Here is a 14,600-nt window from a genome sequence, read left to right on the forward strand (position 1 = left end):
GTGAAGTAGGATCTTCAGGCAGCACTATGCACTTTGTACACCGTTTGCTATTTGCACAAGTGGATTTATCCAGTAATTTTTGTTTACTTTACGTGTCTTCATGAATTTGCATGTTTTCACCTTACTGACATAATTTCCATCAGCGCAACATGATTCAAGCCAAGGGATTATCCCGAGATGTGGTTATGATTATAAAGTCTGTTGTCAGTATCCATGCTCATGTACATCATGTGACCATAAACTCACCAATAGGAATGTATCCCCACTCAACACTAGCACTTTAAATATTGCCTTTCCCCAGCGTGCGTCATGTGATCAAGGCCTCTGTGTAGGCCGAAACGTCATGCTGTGTGCCGCTTCCTCGAGGGTACAATAAATATGATAATTGCTCACTGCACCTGAGGTCTCCGTCTTCCTTCCTGCGCATTGGGTTCCTGCATTGGGCTCCGAGCGAGAGGTTGCTGAGGATTGTTTTATATATATATATATATATACACTGAAAAAACCATAGGTTATAGACCATGTATAGTTAGAGATTAGCATTTACAAAACCTTATTTTACTCGCACAAAACCATTGAAATTCGCATATATAGTTAGTTGCACTAACTATATGTCGCGCACCCGCAATCCACTGCTGATGATGTCACATATTACATCATTCATGACATGGTCAGTGACATCACTGATGACATCACTGATGACAACTCAAATGACATCACTGATGACATCATCCAGTGACTATGTTTCTGTAAAGTTAAAATATGTTTTACATATTGAAGAATGAGTGGATGTATAAGTGTCTGGGTGAAGGATTTAGTAGATGCATTACAGACTGTATGAGAGAGTGATTAAATGTGTCTCACTGAGTGCATGGGTTAGTGACTAAACTGTCCTAATTTGTGCATCATTATGTCTGTTGTTCTGTAAACTGCTGCATGTGTTGATCAGTAGCTATATGAGTAACTATATGGGTTATTGATTGGTTGCCCAAGTATTTGTATGGGAGAGTGAGTGTGTGTGTGTGGGTGGCTGGGAGGTGTGTGACTCTGTGCATAAATGTGTGAACAGTTGATTCACTAAATGTATGGGTTCAAAACTGCATGTGGAAACAGCTGTATGGGTGGTTGACTGTGTGCATGAGTGTATTGGTGAGTGAATGGATATCTCAGTGCTACATGTCAAAGTAAGTACATATATAAAACACAGTACATGTGAGAGTTGACATATATAAATTACTGTGTATAATAGCTAGTGAATGTGTGAGTGGCTGCATGGATCATTGAAAACTAGTATCAGTGATTGTATAAGAGAGTAAATATGTGTTAGAATAAGTTTCAATAAGTAAGGTGTGTATAACTGTATAGTTGAGGAAATGGAGGTGTGATTGATTCTTTGCATGACTGACTAGGTGTATGAGTAACTATGGATGAGTGACAATCTGTGAGTGTCTGTTTACACTGAGTGTATCTAAGGTTATATTAGAGTCTGAAGAGGTTAATCGTATAATCACATGAATGACGTCATCAGTGATGTTGTCAGTGATGTCATTTGAGTTGTCATCAGTGATGTCATCAGTGATGTCACTGACCATGTCATGAATGATGTAATATGTGACATCAGCAGTGGATTGCGGGTGCACGATATATAGTTAGTGCAACTAACTATATATGCGAATTTCAATGGTTTTGTGCGAGTAAATAAGGTTTTGTAAATGCTAATTCCTAACTATATATGGTCTATATCCTATGGTTTTTTTCAGTGAATTTCAATGGTTTTTTAATAGTAAATATTATTGCGTTACAACATTCAAGACATCTACAGAAGAGATGGTGTGCACTTCCCCGATGAAGGGAATAGAATATTCGTCCTTTATTTAAAAGTGTGCATTGGAACATACTTGTAGGTACCTAAATTAGCGACAGAACCCAATAGCTCTTTTCGGAGCTACCTTACCTCTGATTATTCAAAAAGTTTATCTTTTTCTTACTTTTTTTTTTTTCACCATAGTACGCTCCCCGGTTCGCTTACTGGTGCGCGTACCGGGCGCTCCCCCGCATGAGCATGAGAGCACTACCATCTCGTAGCTCCGTCGTGGCCATTTCACGAGCAGACATGGCAGCCACTCCCCACCAGAAGCCTGCGGGAGTCGGGGGCCCCCAAGACTTTTGTAGAATCTTCAAGGCTGAGGGGACGCTTTCGAGAATGGGACCCAAGCCCTATCAGGGAAGCGTCCGAGTTCCAAGGTGTCCCAGGGCCATTTTAGTGGACCAGGCCTAAAACCGAAGAGCCGGCCGCCATTTTGAGAGTCCTGTGGCAGCCGCCTGTCGCTGCACCGCAAGAGCGGGAGCAACTTAACTACATGGTGAGCGAGACGCTGTAGTCGCAAGAGCGGGCGGTAAACAGCTGAATGGCGGAAGAGGCACAGTGTAGCAAAAGCGGGCGGAATGGCAACTAAAACGGTAAAGAGGCGCCCCACTACAGCGTGTCTTCAGGTCAAACGGATTGTGGGACAAAGTCCAGAATAGAAGAGTCATCAAAAGGCAAAAAGTTCCGCCGGACCCCGGGAGCCGGCCGCCTATGTCGGGGGCGATCTCAGGCTACACCAGTGCTATAAGACTTGGGGAGGGGGTCGGAGCCAAGCGTCTTCTCTGAGTCCGTGCCATCACACCGCCCCTCGGGGGCCTCCGTCAAGCGGTTTAGGGAGGTACCATATAGCATTGTTTTCAAATGCAGTCAGGTCCACAAACGACCCTCACTTACTTTGAGAATAGTGAAGCTGCAGTAGGTGGAAATAAGCTTCAGACAGTCTTACAAGCACTGCTTTTGTAAACATTTTTTGATTTTTTTGTATTTTTGCACAGTTTTATATATTTTTTTGTTTTTGATGGAGGGGAAACAACAAAGCACAGGCATTGAAAAAGGCTCAAACTCCGAACTCTGAACTATGGCACCCAACATCCAGGACTTTCCATCCGGATCTTGGCGCCTTGTGCTACTTCCGACCTATTCACACATCGGTCCACTACTGACATCATCTTATAAACCAACGTTATGTAAATAGTTATTTAATAAAATGTTTTACCCTGTTTCTTTGCTGGTGTGTTGTCTATATTTTTAATATTTGCATAGGGTTTGTCGTTATTTTGGGCGGGATGGGTGACGGAGCCGAGCTGTCTTGCAGCCCTCATGGTGTGGAGCTCAGTTCATCTCACTATTTTCGTATTTCTCATGAAGGGTTGTTCCTAATATTTCTATTTTAGCGAGGTCAAAAAGAGATCCAATTAGTGGCCTACTGATTTTGCTCGATTACTTTTATTTTTTTACACGATTTTTCACTATCTGCAAAGACTAAACAGAGTATTGCGAGTTTGTGCTTGTTTGTAAATAGAGAATGAACTAAAGAGAATCAATTCTAAAACAGTAAATGCTTGGACAACAATCAATCAAATGGAGAGACAAGCAGGCACGACGGATTACAACGGGGGCAAAGGCCTGCGTTAACTACTGTTCAGTATCTGCAAAGAGAGAGTACTACTAAGAGAAAAGAGGGGAGGGGGGGGGCAGCGTTCAAAGCACATCAGCGTGCATAAATACGAAAATGTTTTTATCTATCACGTACTTGACATTTTAAAGCTTTTCATATTTGCTATTAAAAAACCAATGAAATTCACAGAAAAAACCATAGGTTATAGTGGATATATAGTTAGGAATTTGCACTTACAAAACCTTGAAAATTCAATGAAAAAACCATTGGTTTTAGGCCATATATAGTTAGGGATTTGCATTTACAAAACCTTATTTTACTCGCATAAAACCATTGAAATTCCATATATAGTTATAAGCGCTAACTATATATCGCGCACCCGCAATCCACTGCTGATGATGTCACATATTACATCATTCATGACATGGTTAGTGACATCACTGATGACATCACTGATGACATCTCAAATGACATCACTGATGACATCACTGAAAACATCTCATTTGACATGACTGATAACATCACTGATGATATCATTCATGTGATAATACCATGAACCTCTTCAGACTCTAATATAACCTTAGATACAATCAGTGTAAACAGACAGTCACAGACTGTCACTCATCCATGGAGTTACTCACACACCTAGTCAGTTATGCCAAAAATCAATCACACCTCCATTTTCTCAACTATACAGTTATACACACCTTACTTATTCAAACATATACTAACACATATTTACTTTACTCTCTTATACAATCTCTGATACATGTTCTCAATGATCCATACAGCCACTCACACATTCACTGGCTCTTATGCACAGTTATTTATAGATGTCAACTCTCACATGTACTGTGTTTTACATATGTACTTAATTTGATATGTAGCACTGACATATCCATTCACTCACTAATACACTCATGCACAGTCAACCGCCTATACAGCTGTTTCCACATACACTTTTGAATCCATACATATAGTGAATCAACTACTCACACATCTATGTACAGTCACACACCTCCCAGCCACCCATACACACACACTCAGTTTCCCATACAAATACTTGGACAACCAATGAATAACCCATACAGTTACTCATATAGCTACTGATCAACACATGCAGCAGTTTACAGAACAACAGACATAATGATGCACAAATTAAAACAGTTTAGTCACTAACCCATGCACTCAGTGAGACACATTTAATCACTCACTCATACAGTCAGTCATGCACCTACTAAATCCTTCATCCAGACACTTATACATCCACTCATTCTTCAATATGTAAGACATATTTTAACTTTACAGAAACATACAGTCACTGGATGTTGTCATCAGTGATGTCATCAGTGATGTCACTAACCATGTCATGAATGATGTAATATGTGACATCATCAGCAGTGGATTGCGGGTGCGCGATATATAGTTAGCGGTTATAACTATATATGGAATTTCAATGGTTTTATGCGAGTAAAATAAGGTTTTGTAAATGCAAATCCCTAACTATATATGGCCTAAAACCAATGGTTTTTTCATTGAATATATATATATATATATATATATATATAAGTTTACATTCTGTAGCAGTTCCTATAGAAAGGCCAACCATACAACACTATATGGAAATGCATCAACGAAATAGAACCCATGCTTGCTCCAACAAAAGTACTGGCATGACAGTATTTAACAATGAACAACAAGATGGTGTGTCCCAAAATATCATCTTAACAGTCAAATGTTGAATTGCAAAAGGTTCCTCAATATCTTTGTTAAAGATTTACTTGAGGCCAATGACTATATTACACATTTCTTTCAGACTAGGAGATATGCCTTAGCAGTCAAAGACAAAACACACGCATCACTTAGCAGTGAAAGATAATATTTATTGGAATCGAAGTAGGCATGTTTATGACATTGTTCCTTTCACGGAGAGCAGAATCGGCCACAGAACAGGAGGTTGCGGGTCTTATTGTGTCTGATATAAAACAGGAAAGGATGGTCTACCATGATATCAAGTGCTCGAAAATAGTTCTGGTCAACTGCAGGAGCAGCTTCTGTGCCTTCCTCGTTCACTTCCACAAATGCCTTGTGAACCACCTTGGACAGGGCCAGGTAATTTTTATCTGACATTCCAGAGAAATCAGAATTGACCACATTAAATGCATTCCTCATTCCCAAACTTTTGAGGGATGATTTCAGATCATAATTCTCCTCCAGCTTAAATCGGGGTAGATATATCTCCACGTCATAAAACTCCATAAATTCTGGGTCTGTCCAATTTGCAAATTTCGGATAGGTAAGTTGCTGTTCAAGCTGAAAAAAAGACATGAACTGATTTCAAAAGAGCATAAATTGCTTAGTCAAACCATTCTACTGATTTAACTTTATATTTTGTTCTACATACCAACGTTTTCAATAACATGTAGACTCAGAAATGCAAAAGCTCTTACTTTGTAATACAGCAGTATTAGCCCCAAAAAATCCCATAAAATGACAAAAAGTAGTATGACATAGGATGAGAATATTTAAATCAAAAATACCTACATTAACAAAAGCAGATTAAAAGCCAGATTTATTTAAATATGTCACATAGGTAGCAGCCTGTATTTACTAGGAACAAATATTCTAATATGTGTTGTTCATCCTCATAAAATACAACATACACCGATTGCCTTGAGAAAACATGAGGCGTCCAAGATTTGATCTAACCAGTGCAAACAGTATTGCAAGACAAGACATTTATATCAAAATGTGTATTATCTTCTAATCCCTCGAGGCCTAAGCTTCTACTTCCATCATACGCTGTGTGAGAAGATACCATCTTTGTCATTTTCTTCGTTCATCCACCGCTAACCCCAAGAGCTACGAAAATTCATCAAAAACAGAATTAGTGGGCACAGCTTCGCAGTATACTCGGCCAAGCTATGGCAGTCTCTTCCAGCAGCATTCCAACATGAATCTACCATCCTTTAATTTAAATGTTATGTAAAAATGTTATGTAAAAAACTGGCTGTTTTATTTTTTTTTTCAAGCTTGTCTATCATCTCTGATACTGCTAGCACTGCCTGCTCTTACATGCCCAGCACCAAGAAATCAGGAGTGAACATATACTTTAAAAATATAAAAATATGCCCTTAACAAGGACTTGTTGATCAGGGTAGCTAGTTAAAGGCTTTCTTTATGAATGGTGTGGGATGGATTCCACACAACTAGGATCTACAGGTCCGGCTCTAGCGATGGTGGCGTGCGGTGCGCCAATCTTTGGTGACTCCTCCCAATGACCTTCTCCACTGATCCCCTCGCTACCGCCCTCTAGCAGTGCCCGTCATCTCTCCATAGCCCCTCTCCTATATGTATATAATTTGTTTCTATAGCACTACCCACGCCAGTGTATGGTGTGAGAGCACTTTACAACACACACACGCACACACGCACACATGCACACACATTATACAGAGACAATGAATCATATGTGTGTTAATCAGTGTATAGGAAATGTTACTTAGGACAATTGGGAAAAGAAGTGTTGGAATCACATCATTCATACTAGAAGGCAGTATATTTTAAGAGAGCTTGGTCTGGAGAAGCACAAATTCAGGATTTAAAACTTAGCACAAGTTGGCTTTAATATTAAGAGTTTATTTCTACCCAAAGAAAAAACAATGTTTAATCTATACTTTGCCGTTTGCATGCAGCTGTTTGAAGATAGTTCATAGCTCACTGTGCTATATTAGGATTATAATTTATGAACTACAAGTAACAAAAGGGTCCTTGTGACAAAGGCAGTAAACAACTGAGCTATCCACATAAAATACAGTTCTGTGATGTGCATAGTACACGCTATTTGTAGCAGGCATACTCTTGTGCAGCTTTGTTTATAAATCAAAACTCCCACTAGGAAAAAAAACACGGATATATCCCCTGCAGTTATCTTGACACTTATGGTTGCCTGAATATTGCTGGACACACAACAACGCTGCAGCAGGTACCTCTAAACCCATAAAAGATATCAAAACACAGCACTCTTCAAGCTCCACGCACTGTGCAATGGCATTGGTTGCACGGCCTGGAGTATCTACAAGACTATGGCAGAGAAAAACGTCAAAAATAAATGTCTTTATGCAAATTGCAAGAAAAATACTTTTGTTGTAAAACCGTATGCATGGGTCTCATAAAATGAAGGGTCTGGGAACAGCGCAGTGCACATACAAGGTAAATGAGTGGGGTCGGTATATAAAAGGTTTGGCGATTCAGAGCCTGCCAGGAACTCTAGGTTGAAGAAGTTATGTTTTATTGAGCAGTATTCCTGCCCTAATCCTGCAAGAAAATGTTATTGAGCAGTATCCTGTCCTAATCCTGCAATAAATTAAACAATAGACAACAGGGGATTGGGCAGTAAACTATTTCAGATGACCAGGTTCTGGGCTTCGTGATTTGCCATGGAGATGTTGCTGGAAGTCCCTACTCTTTTAGGCTCTCGTGCAGGACAGACGAGAAATAAATTAGAATTTTCCTTGAAGAGATGGAAGCGTCCTTTTATGAACATGTGAATTGGGGGTTTAACTAGGAAATGGCAGTGGCAAAAACTATCCTTTTTTTGGGAAAGTTATTTTCCTAAGATGGTTCTGGGCTAAGAGGTGGATGAAATGAGCCACATTTTGTTGGGAGTAGTCAAGCCAAGAAAAACACAGGAAGTTTTCAGTGCAGATAGAGCAAATGAATATGTGCCCTATCTGCGATCCCAGGTTCTCTAAGATATGCTGCATCAGAATGCACTTTGAACATTTTGAATTTATTTAAAGATGTAAAAGTTGCATGTCAGAAGGTGCTTGCATGCTAAAACTCCTTTGTGCTTCCAACTATCGTATTCAGTGTCTGTGTCTGTGTCCCTCCTGAGGCGGAAGCCGGGAGATTTTGTAGCTCTTTGTGACTGCACTTTTAATCTCATTTGTAACAAGCGAAATACGGCTTGAAATCTGTGTTTTTAAATTTACTCGCAAGGTTGCTGTAACTGCTTGACTTAATGAGGTTTTGCCTTCCCTTTCCTTTCCACTGCCCTAGGGCCACTCCCAGCCGAGTATTGACGCTGTGGAGTTGGTCCCAGGCACAGAACAACGGTGTCATCTTGAGTCGGTTGCAATTATTCGCGCTCTAGCTGCTGATAAAAAGGACGGACATGTCTCCGCGCAGCGGACGCGATCAGCGGCCGCACCGGATCTGCGCCGGAGTCGTGCCAGAGTCCTGCCCGTCTGCGCCCATCCGCGGTCGTACGGGTCCAGGGGTCAGGAATGCTGCCACTTCTCTTACCTACTCTCCCTCCGCCCTCATGAATCTACAATCTGCACATTGCGTTTTATCTCCGGCAAGCCTAGATTGTGTTTCATCACTCTGCATTGCACGCAAAGTATCTCTCCCACGCTCTAGCTACAAGTCCTCAGCCTGCCCCAGTACCAGCGAAACATGCATTCGTGTATTCTACCTAAACACACGTTCATTTGTAAAACACCAAGCTGATCTCTTTCTTCTTCTCACCGATGAAAGCCCCGATATCCTTTTAATCACTGAGACCTGGCTGACCGATGATTATCTCCCTGACATCCTGGCAGCATTGCCCCCAGACTACTACATGCTCAATATGAACCCACCACCTGGTCGCGCTGGTGGTGGGGTGGCAGCTGTCATACGAAAGAAGTTCAAATTCATCTCCATGTCTTCTTTCACCCTCGCTGATGTGGACAACCTCATCATCAGCCTGGAAACTGCAGAGGGAGCTCTTAACCCTTATGGTTCTCTATCCTCCCCCCACTCTATGCCTCTCAGCGAACAGCTAGCCAACCTGATTACTTCATCTGCCCGAGTCGCTATCCTTGGCGACTTTAACTACTGGTACAATGATAGCGACGCTGGCCCCCATGCGGCCGAACTGTTTGAAGTTCTTTCCAACCTCAACATGACCCAACTTGTCACTTCTCCCACCCACACCAGAGGCCATATTCTAGATCATATTTGGACCCACAACCTCACGCTCTCCTGTCCTGTAGTCACTCCTTGCATCTGGTCGGATCATCATATTATCGACACTGTGATTACAGTCAGGGGTTGTGTAAAGGTTCCTCATCTGGCAGGTGGGGTCGCTCGTAAATGGAGTGCCCTTGATTCTCAAGGTTCTCTTTCCTTCCTGGCTGAGTCTCGCCCCCCCCCCCCCACGCTGCGCTGTATCGCGACTGTCCATACTCTGGAGGATGATTTCTTCAGCTGGATCACCAAAACCAGCAACCATTTCACCCCCCTCTCCAGATTCCCTTGCTCCCGGCACAGTAAATCACACAGGTGGTTCAATACCACCCTGAAAACTCAGCAACTTGAACTGCGCCAGACGGAACGCAGGTGGAGACGTAATTACTAGCCAACCGATAGAGAGCCATACGTCGCTGCACGGATAAAATATAAAAGTGCAATTATAGCAGCAAAATCCTCACATATTTCTGAAAGGCTCCTCATTGCCCCTAATAAGTCTAAGGAGATCTTCAGAATCATGAGCGAGCTTACGTCTGACGCTAGAACCCTCCCTTCTCAGGCTCCCACCCAAGAATCCTGCAATGCCTTAAATAGTTTTTTCATTGAAAAAATTACTAAGATTAAGAATACTATCCCTCCTGCCTCTTACGCGGCTTCATTAGCTTCCTCTCTTGGAAACCCACTCTCACTATCACATTTCCCCGTCCTTGATCCTATCACTCTGGCCAAACTCCCTGTCCGAGTCAAATCCAGCTCGCCCAATCATTGTTGTCCCCCCTCCGTTTTCCACGATATTTGCCTGGCTCTGCCGGATTGCATCCTGCCTCTGTTAAACACCTCCCTTGAGACGGACACAGTACCAAACTCCTTTAAGGAGGCTGTTTTGGCGCCCCTGCTGAAAAAAACCCGGAGCCGATCTGGAGGACCTTGCCAGCTATCGGCCTATTTCCCTTCTGCCTTACCTATCCAAACTCTTGGAGGCACACGTCACCACTTGCCTCTCCCAATTTATCGAGTGTTCCAACTACCTCGAGCCCAACCAAGCCAGTTTTAGACCAGCCCACTCCACCGAGGCTGTGATCCTAGCAGTTATGGATTCTTTAAGGGGCAATGCCGATAAAGGGGCACCTAAGGCGCTCGTCTTATTGGATTTGTCGGCGGCATTCGACATGGTTGACCATAAAATCCTTCTCCACCGTGTCGAGCAGGCCGGCATTCGGGGCCTGGCCTCTGCCTGGATCAAATCTTTGTCGGGTAGAGCTCAGGCGGTCCGTTTAGGCCCTTTTACGGCTGCTAAGGAACTATCCACCTGCGGAGTGCCCCAGGGATCATCCCTGTCCCCTCAGCTTTTCAATCTTTACCTCCAACCGCTCATCCATTCTTTGAAGAGGTGGGACATCACTGTCTTCAATTATGCAGACGATCAGCAAATTATTTTTCCCCTCGACACTCCCAATGCAGCTCTTGATTGTCAAGCGGTTATGTTACACATCCAGCAACGGATGAATCTGAACCAGCTCAAGCTGAACACGGGGAAAACAGAGCTAATCCTCCCGAGCAACAGCCCCACTTATTGGGGTCCACAGTTCTGGCCAGTGGAGCTTGGCCCCCCGCCTGCTCCAGTTAAGTCAGCAAAGAGTCTCGGGGTTATCATTGACACAGATCTTTCTCTCAAGCCTCAGGTGGGTGCTGTTGTGTCATCATGCATGTTCCAGCTAAGGAAAATTAGGAAAGTTTCCCATCTCCTCACACCTGAGGCTCTGATACAAGTTCGGATTGCCCTGGTGCTCTCTCGCCTGGATATTTCAAATTCTCTGTACCATGGTCTACCCAAATTCCTTCTCCACAGGCTCCAAATGGTGCAGAAACAGGCAGCCAGATTGGCCTATAAAATCCCGAAGTGGCAGTCTGTGAAACCATTACTTCGCAAACTCCACTGGCTGCCGGTTGAACAGAGGGCTGCGTTAAAGTTCGGCTGCTTGACATTCATAGCTGTGCCTGGGACTTCTCCTGCCTTCCTTAAATCCTTGGTCACTCCCTACTGCCCGGTACGTAACCTACGGTCCTCTCATAGTCGGCTCTTAGTCGCCCCCCCAATCAAGCTCAAAAAATTTGGCGGCCGCAGGTTTGCTCATTTGGCTCCCAAACTCTGGAACCCGCTGTCTCTCCCGCTTAAATCTTCCAACTCCCTGCTGGATTTCAGAAAACTCCTGAAAACTAGTCTCTTCACACAGTCTGGCTAGATCTCCTCCTTTACAGCTCTCAGTACCCAATTAGCGCCAGGAAACTTACGGTGTCAGAGCGCTATAGAAAACCCCCTTAAGATAAGATAAGAACTAGTCCTTATCGCAGTTCCAGTTTGGTACTTTTAACTAAAAAGAACATCTACAAGTATGTTGCATCAGATCTGGATTGATGTAGGTTTGCATTACCCTAAAAAAAATTTTCATAAGAACACTTAAATACAAAATTCTTACATTGCCTAGAATGGCCAAAGGGTCTTCTTTCCAAGAACATACCTTGTATGTATTATATACTATGTGCTTTATAACTCTATTATAATACTATTAAATGTGGAATGTTCCTGTAAAGGAGATGCGATTGTGAGTGTGTTTACACCTGTTCCAGACTTTGTTGTAGAAGAGGCCTTGTGAGGTCACAAAAATGAGCATGTGCTGCTTGCGGGGAAAGGACTGGAAAATGTAACACGCTGATCAATTTGCCATGATAAATTCTTTGTTAAAAAACTGGGAACCCGTTGATATGATATGCATTAAATTGCCTTTTTAGACCTAAAAACACCAAAATCTTCCTACCATTTTAAGAACTTCGACAACAAAGTAGGTTTTAGTAGTAGGATGAAGATTTGTAGATTACAAAAATGATTTGGGTAGGCCATAAATATATTAACTTATTGCGACTTTATGGAATAAGGAATGTTATAATTAGTGCATTATGATTTAAAAAGTTGTGAATTTTCTTTAAATACATTTTTCTGAGATTATTTAAAACCATGTCAATAGAATAAATATAAGATACCTCCAACAGTAACAATTGAGAAACAAGTATACACATAAATTAAAAGAATAAAGAGGCAGGAAACCTAGGCCTGTACTCATTAAAGAAAGTAAAATATATGTTATTTGGAGGGCATGCGATTCTTAGCCCTGGACCTCAATGAAAAAGTGTGGAATGTATTAGTCACGGGGCTTGGAAGGAAATCTAACCAGAATTGGTAAATGCATTAGGGTTCGCCCATGTGATTAATGAGCTGATTTAAGTTGTAGCTGGCTGATTAGTTTCACAATATAAATTACAGAAAGTCTGTTAAAGTGGTATGACTTGTTTATGTACAAAAAGACAATATATTGTGCTGTTACTAGTGGTATAGTGCGGATAAGTAATAGCAAAATTCCGAAAAATGAAATGAAAGAGGGATGTAATAGAATTAATTTCTATAATAGAAATATTATGTGTTTAGAGTAGTTCTGACAAATGTTGGGCCTGGGGCCACTGTACCGGCTGCACCATTCAAATTATGCTCCTATTACATGTAAGGTAACTGCACTTGTGATTGCCTGTTTACTAGTAAAATATTGCAATATTTGGTGTTTGGAGGGGTTCTTAGAGCTTAGGGTCCCGAGTCCCTGCACCTACAGCACCATTGAAATCATGATCCTAGTGCCTGCAAGGTAACTACACTTGTGACTGCTTATTTCGCAGTTGAATATAGCAATATTTGGTGTTTAGAGGAGTTCTGGCAACTTTTGGGCCCACTGCTACTGCACCTACAGCACCATTGAATTCATGGCCCTAGTGCCTGCTAGATACTGCACTTTTGACTGCCTGTTTAGTAGTAATAGTTAGCAATATTCTGTGTTTAGTGGGGTTCCCATCGCTTTTGGCCCAGGTGCCACTGCACCTGCTGTACCATTCAAATCAAGCCTCTTAACTGCAAGATAACTGCATCTGCCTGTATAGTAGTAAATTATAGCAATATTGGGTGTTTCGAGGAGGTCATGACAAATTCTGGGCCCAGTGCCACTGCACCATTCAAATCATAACCCTGTTATCTGCAAGGTAACTGCACTTGTGACTACCTGTTTAGTAGTAAAATATAGCAATATTAGGTGTTTAGTGGGGCGTCTAGAGCTTTTGGTCCGGGTGTTACTCCACCTGCAACACCATTCAAATCATGACCCTATTGGTTGCTAGATAAATGCACTTGTGACTGTCTTGTTTAGTACAAAATTTTTGCAATAATATAGGTTTAATGGGGTCCCGAGAACTTTACGCTCACGAGCCCCTGCACCTGCTGCACCAGTCCCTTTTAACTGCAAGATAACTGCAATTGGGACTGCCTGTTTAGTAGGCAAATATAGAAATATTTGGCGTTTAGTGGAGTAATGACAACTTTTGGTCCCAGTGCCACTGCACCTGCTGCACCATTTAAATCAAGCCCCTTTCAACTACAAGGCGACTAATTGTGACTGCCTGTTCAGCAGTAAAATATAGCAATATTAGGTGTTTAGAGGGGGTCTGACCACTTTTAGGCCAAGCGCCACTGCGCCTGTTGCACCATTCAAATGACCCTGTTGTTTGCAAGGTAGCTGCGCTTGTGCCTGCCTGTTTAGTCATAAAACATAGCATAGCTCTTGTATATTAACTTTATTTTTAACGTGCAATGTTTATTACAACATGATCATAATGACCAAATGGATAAAGTTGAAAAAAAACATTAGAAAGTGCTAAGAAAAGTACTGAGGCATGATCGGGAAATGCCACAAATGTTCTAAAGCTAAACCATCTGCTTTACAGAACTAAGGGCCTGATTACGATGTCGTTTAGAAGGACTCCGAATCAGATTTTGCTTTCCTGGATCAGATGCATAGTCCTTGTTTCTGACCGAATCGTACACAGTTCCGAACAACCAAGTATGATGCGAACATTGCGTATGCGTCAACCGAATCGTTTTGGAACCCGAACCGGTCCATAGGACTTATTTGTAGCTGGAGCCGAATTCCAACCTAGCGAGTACGATGCACAATTTGGACATCCGCTTTGCCTTGGTCTCAGCGAGATGAAACAGCTGTCGGA

General features: G+C 42.2%; 1 protein-coding gene across 2 annotated transcripts in view; it reads right to left on the reverse strand.

Moving 5' to 3' along the window:
• LOC147722549 (serpin B6-like) overlaps positions 1-14,600 on the reverse strand; it is a 325,711-nt gene that overhangs the window by 37,832 nt on the left and 273,279 nt on the right. The window contains exon 7 of one of the 2 annotated variants that reach the window (XM_086965076.1): positions 5,351-5,798. The exons of the other annotated variant lie outside the window; for it this stretch is intronic. Coding sequence (XP_086821202.1) covers positions 5,409-5,798 — 390 coding nt within the window. The 3' untranslated portion in view covers positions 5,351-5,408. Of the gene's footprint in view, positions 1-5,350; positions 5,799-14,600 lie in introns of those variants that run through there. 2 annotated transcript variants of the gene reach the window in all.

The sequence above is a fragment of the Lissotriton vulgaris genome, chromosome 4_1 (assembly GCF_964263255.1).
Source record: "Lissotriton vulgaris chromosome 4_1, aLisVul1.2, whole genome shotgun sequence".
NCBI lineage: Eukaryota > Metazoa > Chordata > Amphibia > Caudata > Salamandridae > Lissotriton > Lissotriton vulgaris.